Here is a 16242-nt window from a genome sequence, read left to right as displayed (position 1 = left end):
TTGTTATTGTGTTAGGAAGTTCATTTCACAGTAGCCCAGGTGGGAGTGGTGAGGTGGCCCAGGACAATCAGTGGCAAGTCAGCAAGTCCCAGTTTAAAAAGAAAAGGCCTTTCTGATGCTGTGTCTAAAAAAAATTAGTAGGTTTGTTTTGATGTAGCCGTCAGCTGCATAACATGAATTACAGGTGCCAGCTGCCAAAGACCAACGTAAAAGCACTTTATACATAGTGACAAATCACATGGCAGAATCCAGGCAACCTGGTCAGTTTACTGTATCCGTGTAACTTGAATAGCTGCTAGGCTTATCTTTCTGTACTCAACAGAAGTTAGTTCATCTAGCCAGCTTGCACGATCAGGGTTTGGATTTAGTATTTAAAAAAAAGACTTAGTTTCAGTTTGGTCTTTTTTTTTCAAAAAAAGCTAATGAAAGGCTTCTATTTTTATCCACTGGTCAATCACCCGTGGCACTGCACATGGGGAGTCGAGATCAAAGTGGAATTCTAAGGTGGGGAGGGGGGGAATAACAGGCCCAGGGTGTGCAGGTGAATTCCGTTCCCATTTCAAAACCATACATTCTGTTCTTATTTTGTATTAATTTTATATTTATAGCTGAACAGCAAAAACTGGTGAGCAGAAGGGTTAAGTTGGAGCAGAGGAGGTTCTACAGTACATACCGAGAATCTGGGGGATACAACACTGGTGGTGGTGTGTACTTACAATATGACCAGGCTACATTAGGCAGTCTCCATTCTAAATGAACATAGGAATTCATAATAGAAAAAGTCAACAGCAAATGCATGCAGATGTATGATTTTTTAATCTGCAAGTGTTTTTATGTAAAAAAAAAAATCAGATAGTGATCCACTCTTTCCCCTGCCCCTCCCTGTTGAGAGATTAAGTTAATTTTATGCCACTATGGAATAATTTTTCAGTTATCATATTGTTGAACACTGTTTTCCTTAAAGAGGAGGGTGAGAGGTGATTTGATAGAGGTATTCAAAACCATGAGGGGCCTGGATAGAGTAGGTAGGGAGAAACAATTCCCACTCGTGAAAAGATTGAGAACGAGAGAGCACAGATTTAAAGTAATTGGCAAAAGAAGCCAAAGCGACATGAGGAAAAACTTTTTCACGCAGCGAGTGGTTAAGGTCTGGAATGCATCACCTGAGAGTGCAGAGCAGGCAGGTTCAGTCGAGGCATTCAAAAAGGAATTAGACTATTGCCTGAAAAGGAAAAATGTGCAGGGTTACGGGAGAAGGTGGGGGAATGGGTGCTCATTTGCCGGCACAGACACAATGGGCCGAATGGCCTCCTTCTGTGCTGTAACAATTTTGAGGTTCAGTGACTTAAGTTTTATTCTGTTCGCAGGCGAGGCAGTTACAGAAGAAGTATGCAGAAATTGTTCCTCGCAGAGCCTCTGATCGTCTTCTTGTGAAACGTACTCAGCAGGAAGAACTGGTAAGTGCTCTTTATTTTATTCCCACCATCTTTTTGAAACCTATGGTCAAGAAAGTGGACAAGCCACCTACACCCATGCCTATACCAAGGCAATTATCAGCAAGAGCATGTGTGAGGGTGGCCCAGAACAATCAGCTTCCCAGTTTTGCTTTCCCCCCTTCTCACAGCCACCCACCAGCTTCCTGTGCTTGTGTTTATGTCCCTTCCCAAAGTGACTTGGTTTTGATCAGGAGCTTGCTGCATGCTATCTGCTTGCTCTTTAACCTTTTGGAGGTACGTGGTCATGTGCCACCCTAGGGAATAATATTCAAATGGTATGAATGTCAGGCATGTATTAGTACTAGTATCAAAATTACCATGTCTAGATATTCCAAATGTTGCACATTGCAAGCGCTAGCAGGAGAGATAGCATAGGAAGTGCCCTATCTTCCCTCAGAAAAGCAAGCAAGTAATTAAGGTTGTGTGTTCTGCAAGTTCAAGGTATTCTAACCTAGTGCCGAAACTCAACTAATAGATGTTTTTCTAAGTCAGTCCTATATTGTTTGTTTTTGACCCAAGACTTCTCTGATTTTCCAGTTTTCTTCTCTTTTGAAGCAGAGGCAGACTGTGTTTGGTAGACTGGGGGAAAAGAGAATGAAAGATGGGTACTACCTTGCAGCACAGAGGCTGTATACACCACAAGAAATTAAACATATTGAGGAAGAAGCAAGAATTCTTGCGCGACAAGGTAAGCATTTACAGTTCTGAAGAAGAGTCACTGACCTGAAACGTTAACTCTGCTGCTCTCTCCACAGATGCTGCCAGACCTGCTGAGTTTTTCCAGCACTTTCTGTTTTTATTTAAGCATTTACACCCAGATGATTTCCATGTGGTCATTTGTTTCACTAGAGTCTGGTAGAAATTTGTATTTGGAATGTTGCTTTGTAGGCCAGAGCAGATCCATTTTCTCCATTCAGCATTAAAGACATTTAAAAAATTTTTTAAAAGGGAACAAAAATCACTGTGCTCCAACATACATAAGCATACAGCATATAGGCACATTTTTTTAAAAAGCACTCTTTAACATAATTTCACTATCTCATTTTGGACTTAACAAAACAAGTGAATAGATTCACACAAAAAACACATTTCTATACCAAGTTCAGCCAGTTTACAGTATATTCAGATGGTACTTCTGTTACCTTTTTCTCACGTCCCTTTGTTGAGTTCCATACAACCTGACTTTCCCTTCCTCATATCTAGGTAATTTGTAATTATCCCAGGGGGCCTGACAAAGGACTCTTGTTGTATTTTAGCTACTGATTATGTCACGTACCCTGACTTGATTTTTCTGAACTTCAGAAGGTATTAAATAAACATTTCCCGAAGCAATGACGTAGCTTGTAAACTGCCAAATAGATGTATTAAACAATAAATAGGCAAGTTAGCATAGTAATGACACACTAAATTTCTTCTTTTCCTTTCTTCTTTTGGGCCTCCTTATCTCGAGAGACAATGGATACGCGCCTGGAGGTGGTCAGTGGTTTGTGAAGCAGCGCCTGGAGTGGCTATAAAGGCCAATTCTGGAGTGACAGGCTCTTCCACAGGTGCTGCAGAGAAATTTGTTTGTTGGGGCTGTTGCACAGTTGGCTCTCCCCTTGCGCCTCTGTCTTTTTTCCTGCCAACTACTAAGTCTCTTCGACTCGCCACAATTTAGCCCTGTCTTTATGGCTGCCCGCCAGCTCTGGCGAATGCTGGCAACTGACTCCCACGACTTGTGATCAATGTCACACGATTTCATGTCGCGTTTGCAGACGTCTTTATAACGGAGACATGGACGGCCGGTGGGTCTGATACCAGTGGCGAGCTCGCTGTACAATGTGTCTTTGGGGACACTAAATTTGCAGGTCTAATTATCCCTCCTCAAAAGATAGAACCTAATGAATAATCATGCATGCTAAATTTCATTGTAAACCAGCCCTTGCAGCAGTCCCTGAATATTGCCCTTACATTGCTGGCCGTCAGTCTCTGGCTTATCTGTAACTCTCTGATTCCACTCAACAGGGGCTGAGAGATGCTGCTCAAAATTTGACTGGTTAAAGGAAATTTAAGTATATATAAAAAAGACTTGGCATTTACATTGCGCCTTTATGACCACCGGACATCCCAAAGCACTTTACACCCAGTGAAGTACTTTTGAAGTGGAGTCACTTGTAATGTAGGAATGTGGCAGCCAATTTGCACACAGCAAACTCCCACAGACAGCAATGTGGTAATGACCTGTTATTTCATGATGTTATTTGAGAGATAAATATTGGTCAGGACACTGGGGTTAACTCCTCTGCTTTTCTTCAAAATAGTGCCATGGGATCCTTTACATCCACCCGAGCAAGCAGATGGGGCCTTGGTTTGGCGTCTCATCCGAAAGACGGCACCTCAGCATTCCCTCAGTACTGCACTAGAATGTCAGCCTTGAATTTTTTTTTTTTGTGCTCAAGCTATACGTTAGCCTTTGATTTTTTTTGTGCTCAAGCCCTGGAATGGGACTTGAACCCGGAACATTGTGACTCGGAGGCAAGAGTGCTACCAACTGAACCATGGCTGACACTCATAACTGCAAATAGAACTATCATAAATGTATTCACATGATGCTTGGATGGCTTGTCATTCTCTGGCATCTAGCATAGACATAACACCAGTTCCAGGATATTAAGACTCGAAACCTACTGAGGCAGCTTGTATGAGTAAAATTTTAACCAAGTATTTGCCACTAAGAGTTTGAGTTCAGTTTTAAAAATCTGGAACTAAAAAACTGGTATCAGTAAAAGTGACCCTGAAACTTTCAGATTTGTCGTACAATCCCACCTGGTTCACTATTGGTCTTTCAGGGAAGGATACCTGCTGCCCTTATCCGATTTGGCCTATATGTGACTTCAGTCCCATACCAACATGTTTGAGTCTTAACTGTCCTCTAAATTGCCCTCAAACCACTTAGTTTTATCACACTGCTCCACCATCTTCACCACACTGATTGCAGCAGTTCAAGAAGTAGGCCCCCCCCCCTGCCCCCGCCACTCTCTCAGGTCAACTAGGGATGGGCAATAAATGCACCCTTGCCAGTAGTGCTTGCATCCTAATGATGAATAATTTTCTCAATAGATGCAAGTGCTTTTGTTAACCTTCATAATTTTTTTTGATTAGCATATAGGTTAAAATGTGGAGTCTAGCGTGCATTTTATAACTGTTAATTATCGCACTGTAAAATTCTAATTGGCTCAAATAACTGCTATCTGTTAGTTATGCGTATCAATTGGCTCAAATGCAAAGTTGTCCAAAGGCGAAACAGTTTGAGAGTTAGATCCCAACTTGATTTCCTAGATGGGTGGGAAACTTGCAATCTGCAATTAGATAACACCACAAAAAACATCCAATTAAATTAGTTGTAAAAAAAAATACACAGCAATATGGAGTCATCATACCACAAAACAAAATGATCTAGTTGCTCAAATCATTTCTTCATACTTTTTTTTAGTCCCCATTTTCCACCTTCACTACGTCGCTCAAAAAATCATTTTATACTATTAACACACAAAGAAGTACATTGTTTGGGGGGTGGGGGGGGAAATCACTAACTTCACTCATTCAATCAATTTTATGTCAGAAATATCTTTAAGAAATTTACCTTGTAGTGTCGTTGGGTGTGCACACTTGTGTTGTGCATTTCACAGGAGTTATCATTTTCACCCTGCTGGAACTACAATATCCAGAGTGCACATAACAATTCACATCACGGAATCACAGAAATGGTACAGTGCAGAAGGAGGCCATTCAGCCCATCATGTCTGCACCTCCAAAAGAGCAATTTACTCAGTTCCATTCCCCCGCCTTCTCCCCGTAACTCTGCACGTTCTTCTTTTTCACATAACTGTCAAATTCCCTTTTGAATGCTTCAGTTGAACCTGTCTCCACTACACTCTCAGGCAGCGCATTCCAGACCTTAACCACTCTCTGCGTGCGAAAGTTTTTCCTCATGTCACTTTTGCCTCTCTTACCAAATACTTTAAATCTGTGCCCTCTCGTTCTCGATCCTTTCACAAGGTGGGAACAGTTTCTCTCTGTCTGCTCTGTCCAGACCCCTCATTATTTTGAATACCTCTGTCAAATCACCTCTCAACCTTCTCTTCTCCGAGGAAAACAGTCCTAACTTCTCCAGTCTACCTTCATAACTGAAGTTCTTCATCCCTGGAACCATTCTCGTGGATCTTTTCTGTACTCTGTCCAAGCCCTCACGTCTTTCCTAACATCAGAGATGTTGAGCTGTTATTGCGTAAATCTAGATAAACAGCATTCACTGAGTCAGCCTGTAAACAAGGTTATCTCTTCAAAAGATTTTCAATTTCAAGAAATTTACTGATCTTCAGATAAGCCATGCTGGATCCCTTGTAAAGTATTTGCATCTTTTTTTTAAAACAACAAAATGAAAGGTTTTCGCCGGGTGCTCTGGTTTCCTCCCACAGCCGGGTGTTCCGGTTTCCTCCCACAGCCAAAGACTTGCAGATGATAGGTAAATTGGCCATTGTAAATTGCCCCTAGTTGTAGGTAGGGAATATGGGATTACTGTAGAGTTAGTATAAATGGGTGGTTGTTGGTCGGCACAGACTCGGTGGGCCGAAGGGCCTGTTTCAGTGCTGTATCTCTAAATAAATAAATATAAATGCCCCTATAAAGTGCCTTGGGATGTTTTATGATGTTAAAGGTGCTATATATATGTTGTAGTGTGGACTATGTGCTGTTATGGTTGTAACTGTCTAGATGGCATTATGTGTGAAGCAGTCAGAAGACTTTTATTTGTATTTCTATTGGGGAGGCCTATTTTTCATTTACTTATAGATGAGGTACGTCTCACTTCAGTTGTAGTTGGGGAGAATTGGGTGTGTGGGAGGCAGTAGCCATGTATTTGGTGCCGTAGTTACTTTTTTTCCCCTTAAATCGCATTAGTGTAAGTGCTCCACAGTTTAAATGACAATTCCCACTTCAGAGGGAGAACTTCCAAATGCTCGTCATTATTTTCCATTATACCTTGGCTTGTCCTTGTTGATGACACTGAAATACTCCAGTTAATCATTTTATTGTCAGCGGTTTCAACTTGCATTGTTATGGCAAAGATGCAATACTTTTTAATGGTCGAACTCTTGCTGTGAGGGGCATAGCTTAAAAACCGTTGCCGTCTATTGCTTGTGTTGCTTGACATGGAGCACATTACAGAGTCCATTCATCATTCTCATCAACGTCATCCAAATAAAATAGTTAATTTGGTTATTCTCACATTGCAGTTTCTGGGACCTTGCTGTGCACAAAGTGACTCCTGTGTTTCCTACATTACAACAGTGATTATTTCATTGGCTATAAAGTGCTTTGGGACGTACTGAAATTGTGAAAGATGCTATATAAATGCAAGTGTGTCTGTCTGTCTCTTTCTAGAATTCTTATCCTTGTTTTCAGATCCCTCCATGACCTCACTTCTCACAATCTCTGTAACCTCCTCCAGCCCTACAACCCTCCGAGAACCCCCATTTTCATCTTCCATCATTGGTACCCATGCCTTCAGCTAAAGCCTGGCTACCCGATCCAAACCCGGCTAGATGTGTCGGGTACAGGCTGGGTCTATATTCCGAGTCCAGCATTCAGGCTCGGGTCGGCTGAACAGTACTGCTTCCGGGAAGTCATGGGATCAGGCTTACCCATGGTTCCCCCCAACTCCATCTGCTGGAATGGATGAACGATATTCGTGTCGGGTTGCGTTGGGTGTGGAAAAAAATTAAAGGACCCTGGCTCGGGTTGGCTGTGGTCGCACCGGGTTTTAATTTTATACACAAGCCAGGCTTTACCATCAGCCACCCAGGCTTTAAGCTCTGGAATTCCTTCCCAGACCTCTTTAAGGTGCTGCTTAAAATCTACCTCTTTTGCCAAGCTTTGAGTCACCTGTCTTAATATTTCCTTGTGGCTCCAGGACAAATAATGCTTCTGTGAAGTGCCTTGGGACTACATTAAAGGTGCTATATAAATGAAAGTTGTTGTTGCATGGTATTCAAATAGCAGTTATCATCAGCAAGTATACTTTCTCTCCCTCCCGAAAACAGAACGAGCAAGGCGTTGTCAACTACGAGAAGAGAAACAAATGTCCTATATGAAATGTGCCCTGAAGAGAAAGTATAATCCAACAGCACATTCTCCGGCAAAACATGAGGAACCCGATAAGAAAAGACCTGAAGTGTAAGATGTTTGAGTTTTTTGTTTCCTCCAAGAGCTCCTTGGTGGCTTAGTGGGTAAATGTAATCCTATTATGATACTGACTGATGTAGTCCAGGAAGAGGTTTGGTTCCATCCCTGGAGTGTGCTGAGTTTGCTTATCTCAGCCAAAAGCTACAGTTGGTTTCAGCCCCTGTGGGGTATGGGCGGGAAAAGTCATTTGGGGTTCCTGCAGCTGATTGCTATCTAGCCCAATGGGTGAGGAGAGGATTGCACACAGTTACGATGTCTGGATGAATAGACTACCAACACTCACTCACTGGCTCCTATGTGAAAATAGTCACCTGGATGCAAGATACTGGCAGGCTGCTAATACCTGTGGAATGATATCCTAAAGGGAGTTGACACTTTCAAGAGAGAAGGGAAGTAATTTGGGGGAACCGTGAAAATGAGTAGGATATAAATATTTCCTTGTGATTTTCCCACATGGTGAGCCTCTGATCTCTGTCACCTGTGGGTGATGTCCCCACCGAAGGTGGGAATGCTTGGATGCTCCCATGGTATCCGAGTTGCAAGGCGATAGTCTACCACGCAATCACTTGCCTTCCCTATCACTTGGGAAGTTGGGCAAAGGGGAGGAGAAATGTAGTATATTTGTTTCTTTTTAATGAATAATGCAGTACTTTGATTTAAAAATGTCTAATTTTCATAATACCATAATTTTTCTCTTAGTTTATGACAATACAGACTTTTGTTTATTTTCAGACATTATACAGATGATGAAGAGTATGTTTCTATGTATAAAGGTTGGTATGTTTTATAAATACTGATATTTCTATAATATCTGTTGACTTAATGATATTTGTTCAAGATTCCACAGTAACCAGATTTTTACTGTTATCTATTTGAACAGCTCATATTTATATTGTGAAAGTTAACCTTACTGTTGGCAGAGCCTTCGACTTCAGTTAGTCCTTGTTTGAATCCTAGTTTTGACTGACATTTGTATTGGGCTTTTTCTGGAAGTGATAGATACATTTAAGGGGAAGCTAGATAAATGCATGAAGGGGAAAGGAATAGGAGGATATGCTGATAGGATTTGATGAAGACAGATGGGAGGAGGCTTATGTGGAGCATGAACAGCAATGTGGACCAGTTGGGCCAAATGGCCTGTTTCTATGTTCATGCTTGAATGGATATGTAGCCAACTTCCATTGTGTTGGGTACAATGCTGTGCTTGATATGCTTTCACTTCATTTTGCAATTCATATGTTTGCTTGAAACTAATGGACATTTTGTTGTTGCTTGCAGTGCTGGATACTGTCAAAGTTCACAAGGATTCCTGGCCCTTCAATGAACCAGTAGATGAATCCTATGCACCAGATTACCATAAAATCATTGAGGTATATCAGATTAAAAGAGCATTTATTTTTAGCGGCAGTGAGCTTAGCTTTGTTTACTGTTCCATAAGTGTAATGTTGTTTGGAGTATAACTCGTTAGCGTATGCATCTAGCGCTGCCTAGAGCATCAGGTGTGACTAAGTGAAGCTTGTGACTAAAAGAAATTGAAGTTTAAAACTGACATTGTACTATGCACAAATAATGCTGACTGACAGAAATGGAATAGAAGCGATTTTAAAAACAATGTACTGATTTAATTGGATGCCGTGGTTATTAATCTTTTAAATTGTTTTGATTATCTCAATTTCAGCAACTCGAGTCTGCTGTGAATTTATGTGCAGCCCAGTCAGTTTCAAACAAATTATTTTTTGATAAACTTTGCAACAAAGGAAGATTTTTTAACAGACTATAGAATGTAATGTACTGCCAGACTTGCTAAATTTATTTCACCAGGGCAGAGAAGTTCAATACAGTATATGGCTTTTTTTTAAGTGATGAAATTTAGATCAGAATAGTCAAATAATTTAGAAAAAGCTCATTAGATGAGGGGCTTTTCCTTAATGTCAATTTTGAAATGTTTGTGGAGATCTAATCAGAACAAGCTGCTGAAAACTAAACAGAATATTGTAAAATGTACAGGAAATTCATGGTAATATTACACAGACTGGTTGCACCTTATGTATATTTAGATCATGCTTTGATTTAAGTGTTGGGCCAAGAGATTATACATTGTATTTCTATGTCAATAATAGATTCTCTCAAATATATTTGAATAGCTAAGAATGCGGCTGTAATAAATGTAATGGTGAAATAATTTGTTGCAAAAACTGGGAAATTATATACGACTTGTACATGGTTTTACTCCTTGACTTCAATTTTTCCTGGAAAAACTGTCTTATTTCTTATCTCCCTTCATTGACTAATATACAGTATAGAGATATGCAAAATAATTTCAATTGGTAATTGACCAATGCAAATAATTTATGCACATTTTACTCTTTTTAATGGAAATGTGGTAGCAAATAATAGTTAACTAAATTTTGCCTATTAAAAGTATAATACTTACCATATCTCTACCAAACCTCAAGTGCCATGATACTCTAATTGTCCTGTACGTTAACACTTATTTCCCTTTATCCATTCTGCTATTTCTAGGAACCGATGGATCTCTCGACAATTGAGAATAAGCTAAGCGAAAAGAAGTACAACAGCAAATGGGCCTTTGTATCAGATTTTAGGCTTATGTTTGACAACTGTGAACAGTACAATGGGAAAGGAAATGGTTAGTTTGATATCTAATCATCTAAAATAGTTGCATTGAATTCCTAATAAACCTGTGGAAGTATCTCTTCCTACTTTACATTACTTTCCTTTATACAAAGTACCTCTGAGCAAGGTTGGTGCTATAATGCTGGGAAACAATGCATGTTTAATCCCCCACGCTGGTCAGTACCTAGTCTGAACCTAGCCACTCATGGAGGGAAAGGTCAATGACATACTGCTGTGTGTCCCTGAACAGACATTGCTCATGGCCTGGGATCCACCACCTCGGCTTCAGAGGTGCATGGCAAGAACATATTGGGGAAATTATTTTGAGGCTGCATATTCTTTCCCAGAGGAAAGATAAGCCCTCAGTCATCAAAAAAATTAAAAAGGGATTTCAACTGTAAATTTCCTTTCATAGCAGTGTTATGTTATACTTGCTGTGTAGCCCTGATCATAATATTACACAGAATGGGACACAGGAGAATTCAGTGGTTTTGAATTTGCTTGAGTAACAAGATAATGCAAATATTGAAGGAGTGCCTTTCAATATATACAAGAAACTACTTCTGACTTGGTACAATGAAAAAAGTGTTCTGGATTATTACGCAAAAAAATTTCTACATCAGGCTGAAAGCAAACTAATTCATTCTGTGCCTTTAATAATATTTTAATATAGGTATGGCATTGGGTTCTGGTAGAAGAGGAGGAATTTTGCTATTTCAGTTGTATTTTAAAGATCTTGATTTTAAGTGACTCATTTCCAACTTTTTAATATTAGAATCTCTTTGCAACCATAATTGACTCATATTTAGAATACACCCTGATGGCCCGAGCTGTAGAGAGGTGCTTCAACAAAGCAATGGCCAAGTACTTTCCCAAGGATGAAGTGGACAGTGATGATGACTTCCAAGCTAAAATGATGTGGGAGAAGCAAGACAAGCACAAGAGCAAACCCAATCACTTGGCTCAGGATGAAACTGAGATACAGACTGAAGCATCTGATCATGTTCTTGGAATGCAAAAAGTCAACGGTTTTGTAAACAGTCATCAAGCCACTGATGTCCCACAGGTGATTGCTGATCCTAAGAAGAAGGGAGATGCTCAACAACAGCTTTGCAAAAAGCTACCTTTGCCAGATCAAACACAAACTATGGAGAAGGCAAGAACATTTTCTAGCTAAAGTCTTTCCTTAAATAATAATATATTGTGCCTTCTTCATCCTTCCTACTTTCCTTTTTTATTTGTTGATGAGATGTGGGCTAGGACAGCATTTACTGCCCTTCCCTAATTGCCCTTGAGAAGGTGGTGTTGAACTGCCTTCTTAAACCGCTGCAGTCCGTGTGGGGTAGGTACACCCACAGTGCTGTTTCATTCCTTATTGACTTTGTAGCAGTTTGATACAACTGAGTGGCTTGCTAGGCCATTTCAGAGGGCATTTAATAGTCAACCACATTTTTGTGGCTCTGGAGTCACATGTAGGCCAGACCAGGTAAGGACAGCAGATTTCCTTCCCTCAAGGACATTAGTGAACCAGATGAGTTTTTTTTTATGACAATCGACAATGGTTTTGTGGCCATCATTAGACTAAGTTATAATTCCAGATTTATTAATTGAATTCAAATTCCACCTTCTGCCTTAGTGGGAATCAAACCCATGTCCCCAGAGCAATATCCTGAGTTTCTGGGTTACTAGTCCAGTGACAATAACACTATGCCACTGCCTCCCCTTTCTTCCCTGAACTGTCCCATTCAATGAGGAAGACAAGTGGTTCATGTGCTAACCAACAATACAACTCAGTTATTTTTTTTTATTTGAGTGATACAGCACTGAAACAGGCCCTTCAGCCCACCGAGTCTGTGCTGACCAACAACCACCCATTTATACTAGCCCTACAATAATCCCATATTCCCTACCACCTACCTACACTAGGGGCAATTTACAGCGGCCAACTTATCTATCACCTGCAAGTCTTTGGCTGTGGGAGGAAACCGGAGTACCCGGCAAAAACCTACGCGGTCACAGGGAGAACTTGCAAACTCCGCACAGGCAGTACCCAGAATCGAACCCGGGTCCCTGGAGCTGTGAGGCTGCGGTGCTAACCACTGTGCCGCTCATCCTAATGAGTCCCAGTGCTGTCTGAAGTGACCTACCAAGCCAGTCAGTTGTGAGGCGAGGGAGGATGGGGGCGTGAGTAGAAATCGTTATGAAGTAGGCCACCTTAGGGTAGCTAGGGTCAAGTAATGATGGTGGCCTTGTCAGCTTTGCTCACATCCCAATAACCGAGCATATGGAAAAAAAGAGGCAGGGTTCCTATATTTCCCTTCCTCTGTCTTGCCATTTCCTCCACCTAACTAACTGAAGCACTACTTTGAGAGCCTTAATTTCAATTTTCTGGCTGGATGCTGACCAGGCCTGCTACTGTAGAAGTTGAATTCAAGTGACAGGAAATGCAGGATTTCATAAAACCAGAGAATCCTACTGCACAGAAGGAAGACAATTGTCCTGTTGTGTCTGTGTGTGCTGTTTGAAAAGACTATCCATTTAGTACCACTCCCCAGCTTTTTTCCATAACTCTGCAAATAAGTTCTCTTCCAGTGCATATCTGCTGTGACCTCAGTGAGACCATTAATGTTAAAACACGAGATATGAACTCCCCAGACCAATTTAACGACTTATATGACAGTATTTCATGTTTTAAGACTTATTATAACAACTAAACTAAAAGAAATTTCCATGAACTAAATACTACTTTGTAAGTGGCTGATAACCCAAATTACAGAGAAGATATTTTCTTCACTTATTAAAGCACTTGAAAACCTCACACCACATTAATATGTTACACAGTTCTCCTTGATGGCAAAATCTTTGCAGCTAAAAGTCTCAAACTCTTCCCAGTTGCAATGGGTTGGATCTCCCAGACCTTTCTCAAAGTCAGTGTCCTCTTTGCTCACTTCTGAGCAATTATGACCTGGACATCTGTAAATAATGTGATTTCTGACGATCCATTGGTCTTTTACTTCTCCGCAAACCTCAACTTTCAAAGCAGGTTCAAGTCTTTGCCCCTTTTTGTTACATCAGTCTCCTGAGAGCAGGTGTTCCCTCTTTTTCTCCCTTGAGGCTGCCACCGCTGGTCGTTGTTTTCCTTACAGTCTGTCTGTCTTCTGAAAATTTGTTGAATTTATCTGGAATCAAAAGTCAATAGCCATTTGTCTTTTCCAATATGCAAAGTCCACAAGTCTGGCTACAGCTGAGCCACCCGGGCTTTCCATTGTTTCCAGGTGTTAGCAATGGCAATTCACATGTATGTTCTCAGAGTCACTGACTTCTTGTCTGAAAGTCTGGGAGAGGGTGAAACCCATTGTTCTTCAGGTATTATACTCTGCTGCAGTCTCTGCTTTTCAAAAAGGTCTTTGATCTTGGTTCTTTGTTGTCCTGGTAACCAAGATTTCGGTCTTCTCTTTAATCAGGGCTAATGTGAGGTCACCTGACTTCTCTGACTCCATATTATACTGCATTAAAAATCACAGTTTTTAAGACATAATTATGCTACAAAGTCCAACATTCGTAACAATGACCAATTGCCCTTTGAAAGTTCCTACAGAATCTAATTCGAGCACACTTTCAGGTATTGCATTCCAGGTCTTAACAAGCCTCTGCAGTTTGATTGAACTGAAGATCTGCACTCAGTTTGCATTGTAAGACCTGTACACATTCTCGACACTGGGCATATTGTAACAGTTATTGATGCTGAGGCCAGATTTTGCGGTAGTAATGATGACAAAAAACTGTCAGTGTTTGCCATCCTTACTCCAGTGAAGCTGTCCACAGCTTCGGGAGTCCGCACGTGTGCAGAATAAGATGGAAATCCAGACGTTGCTGACAGTAATCCTATGCTTCTTCAGAGGGTTTGCTGTTGAGGAGCCCCTACCCCCACCCCCACCCCTCCCGACTGCAATCTTGGGAAACTTATGAATTGACGAGAGCTTCCACTCTTATACTGTTCGTCTCGTTGTAAAAACCTTGAAAAAGTTACCCACCTTGAATGAGGTGTAACAGGGTTTTTAACTTTGTACTAACTTCATAATTAATGCTGAACACCCTCACTGGCCCTAAAAAGCTGATTTTATATTTATAGAATGCCTAATTTCTCCATTATGTTGCAAAAATTCCCCATTTCTAAAATGATTTTTTTAAAGTTTAATATTTAACCTCTATCTTAATGCAAATGTAATCATTTATAGCAATCTGAAATATGTGAAAGTGAAGGAATTAAGTGCTTTTCACTTCCAGCTTTGCTGTCTGAGAATATTTCAATATGATTGGCTGCTTAACCCTACTTACTGACATCATTGCTGCTGATGCCTGGAAATCCCCTTGATTTGACTTCATATTTAAACTGCTGTGTGGAAAGGGGAAAACCATGCCACGGAGATCGCTTCGAGGTCAGTGGCGAGCACCATTGCTTCACTGCCGACTGCAAAATCTGGGCCATATTTTTAGAGAAGTTGGGAGTTGAATTGGTGAACAGTTTCCCACTTGCTTTCCCTTTTATTCTCCCTTTTATTTGTCACTTTAGGGACAGGCCTGAACAGTCAGGCTGACTTCCCCAACAGTGTTCAATGCTGCTTTTTATTCAGCTGCTGAGTGGGTAGATTCTTACACTGCTTTTTGTTTTAAATTTTTAATCTTTCTTCCTCACCCTTTTTCCAAGCCCAGCACCTGGCCTCATGCTGTGCTTAGCGTTTCAAACAAAATGAGCAAATTGCCATCTGACCACAGCATGGATGTTGCCATTGGCTGACAATGGAACACATGACTTCCAGTATTTGTCACAGCGCAGAATCAAAACAGGTCATTTAATCTTTGATTCCCTGCACAAAGCATTGTGAGTTGTCATCAATAAGAGCAGACAATGGATGATTGTGCCAACCTAGATTTATGGCGAAAGTAAATAATCTTTCACTTATTTTGAACTATTTTGTTTTTTTTTAATATAAAGCTGGGATGGTTGGAAATGGCACCTTCTAGAAAGTTTGGTGCTCAGGATCATACTAGCAGATAAATGTGATAATTATGCCAATCAGTTCCAAGGCTGGTAAAAAGAAACTGCCTTTGGGGAACAGGGAGAAAGTGTGTCAGTTAGATTGTGCTGACATCACACAATATATAAAATAGAGGCACGTTGTTGCAGATTGTCTAATGACTGAACAGGCCATGAAAAGGGGTACAGATTTTCCTGTGCTTTAGCTTCTGATCACTTGTACTTGATTTGATTCTATCTGTGGCTATTAAATCGCATTACCTTTTTCTCAATGTGTAGAAAAGTTCAACCAGTGGCCCACACCCAAGTTCCGAAGTCGTTCATCAGCCTCAGGCTCCTAGTGTACCAGGACGGACTGTTATGGAACCAATACGGAAACGGTTTCAGCAGCAGTACCGGATGCAGGTATTCTGAAGCATGTTAATATTACAATCATCACTCTTGATCTACAATGGCCTTAAAAGAAAAACATATTTAATTCTGTGAAGTAGCTTCTTTCCATTTGAAGCAATTCAATGAATCTTAAGCTATTTGTCAAAACTGTCAACGTGTCACCAAATTATTTTGTCATCTTGTTGCTATCCTGCATGAATTATAGCAACATGGCATTATTGCAATGCAAAAATGTTTTTTAATTTACTCATTAAAATTTATTAAAATGAAATCACTGGTATGTAAATACTGGCATAGGATACATACATTTGAGATACCTTGTTGAGACAGAATATTGAGAGCCTAACTTTGAATCTGTTCCTTGCTATAACCGACCTAGAAGATAAAAAGTGTTTCGTTCTTGAGAGCTGTCATCCCTCGCTTTCATGAGAGATATGTTAATTAACCAGCTCTATA

General features: G+C 40.6%; 1 protein-coding gene across 5 annotated transcripts in view; it reads left to right on the top strand.

Moving 5' to 3' along the window:
* The window catches only part of LOC137377168 (chromatin remodeling regulator CECR2-like), an 80267-nt gene that overhangs the window by 48335 nt on the left and 15690 nt on the right, over window positions 1–16242 (top strand). For 3 of the 5 annotated variants that reach the window (XM_068046581.1, XM_068046585.1, XM_068046584.1), the window contains 8 exons: window positions 1368–1457; window positions 2034–2184; window positions 7577–7709; window positions 8451–8491; window positions 8997–9088; window positions 10242–10368; window positions 11165–11511; window positions 15673–15798. In XM_068046581.1, coding sequence (XP_067902682.1) covers window positions 1368–1457; window positions 2034–2184; window positions 7577–7709; window positions 8451–8491; window positions 8997–9088; window positions 10242–10368; window positions 11165–11511; window positions 15673–15798 — 1107 coding nt within the window. The remainder of the gene's footprint in view (window positions 1–1367; window positions 1458–2033; window positions 2185–7576; window positions 7710–8450; window positions 8492–8996; window positions 9089–10241; window positions 10369–11164; window positions 11512–15672; window positions 15799–16242) is intronic. The other 2 variants (XM_068046583.1, XM_068046582.1) reach the window with 2 other exon arrangements.

The sequence above is a fragment of the Heterodontus francisci genome, chromosome 14 (genome assembly GCF_036365525.1).
Source record: "Heterodontus francisci isolate sHetFra1 chromosome 14, sHetFra1.hap1, whole genome shotgun sequence".
Taxonomy (NCBI): domain Eukaryota; kingdom Metazoa; phylum Chordata; class Chondrichthyes; order Heterodontiformes; family Heterodontidae; genus Heterodontus; species Heterodontus francisci.
Note: the sequence above shows the minus strand (reverse complement) of the source record. Positions and strands in the feature narration are given on the sequence as shown.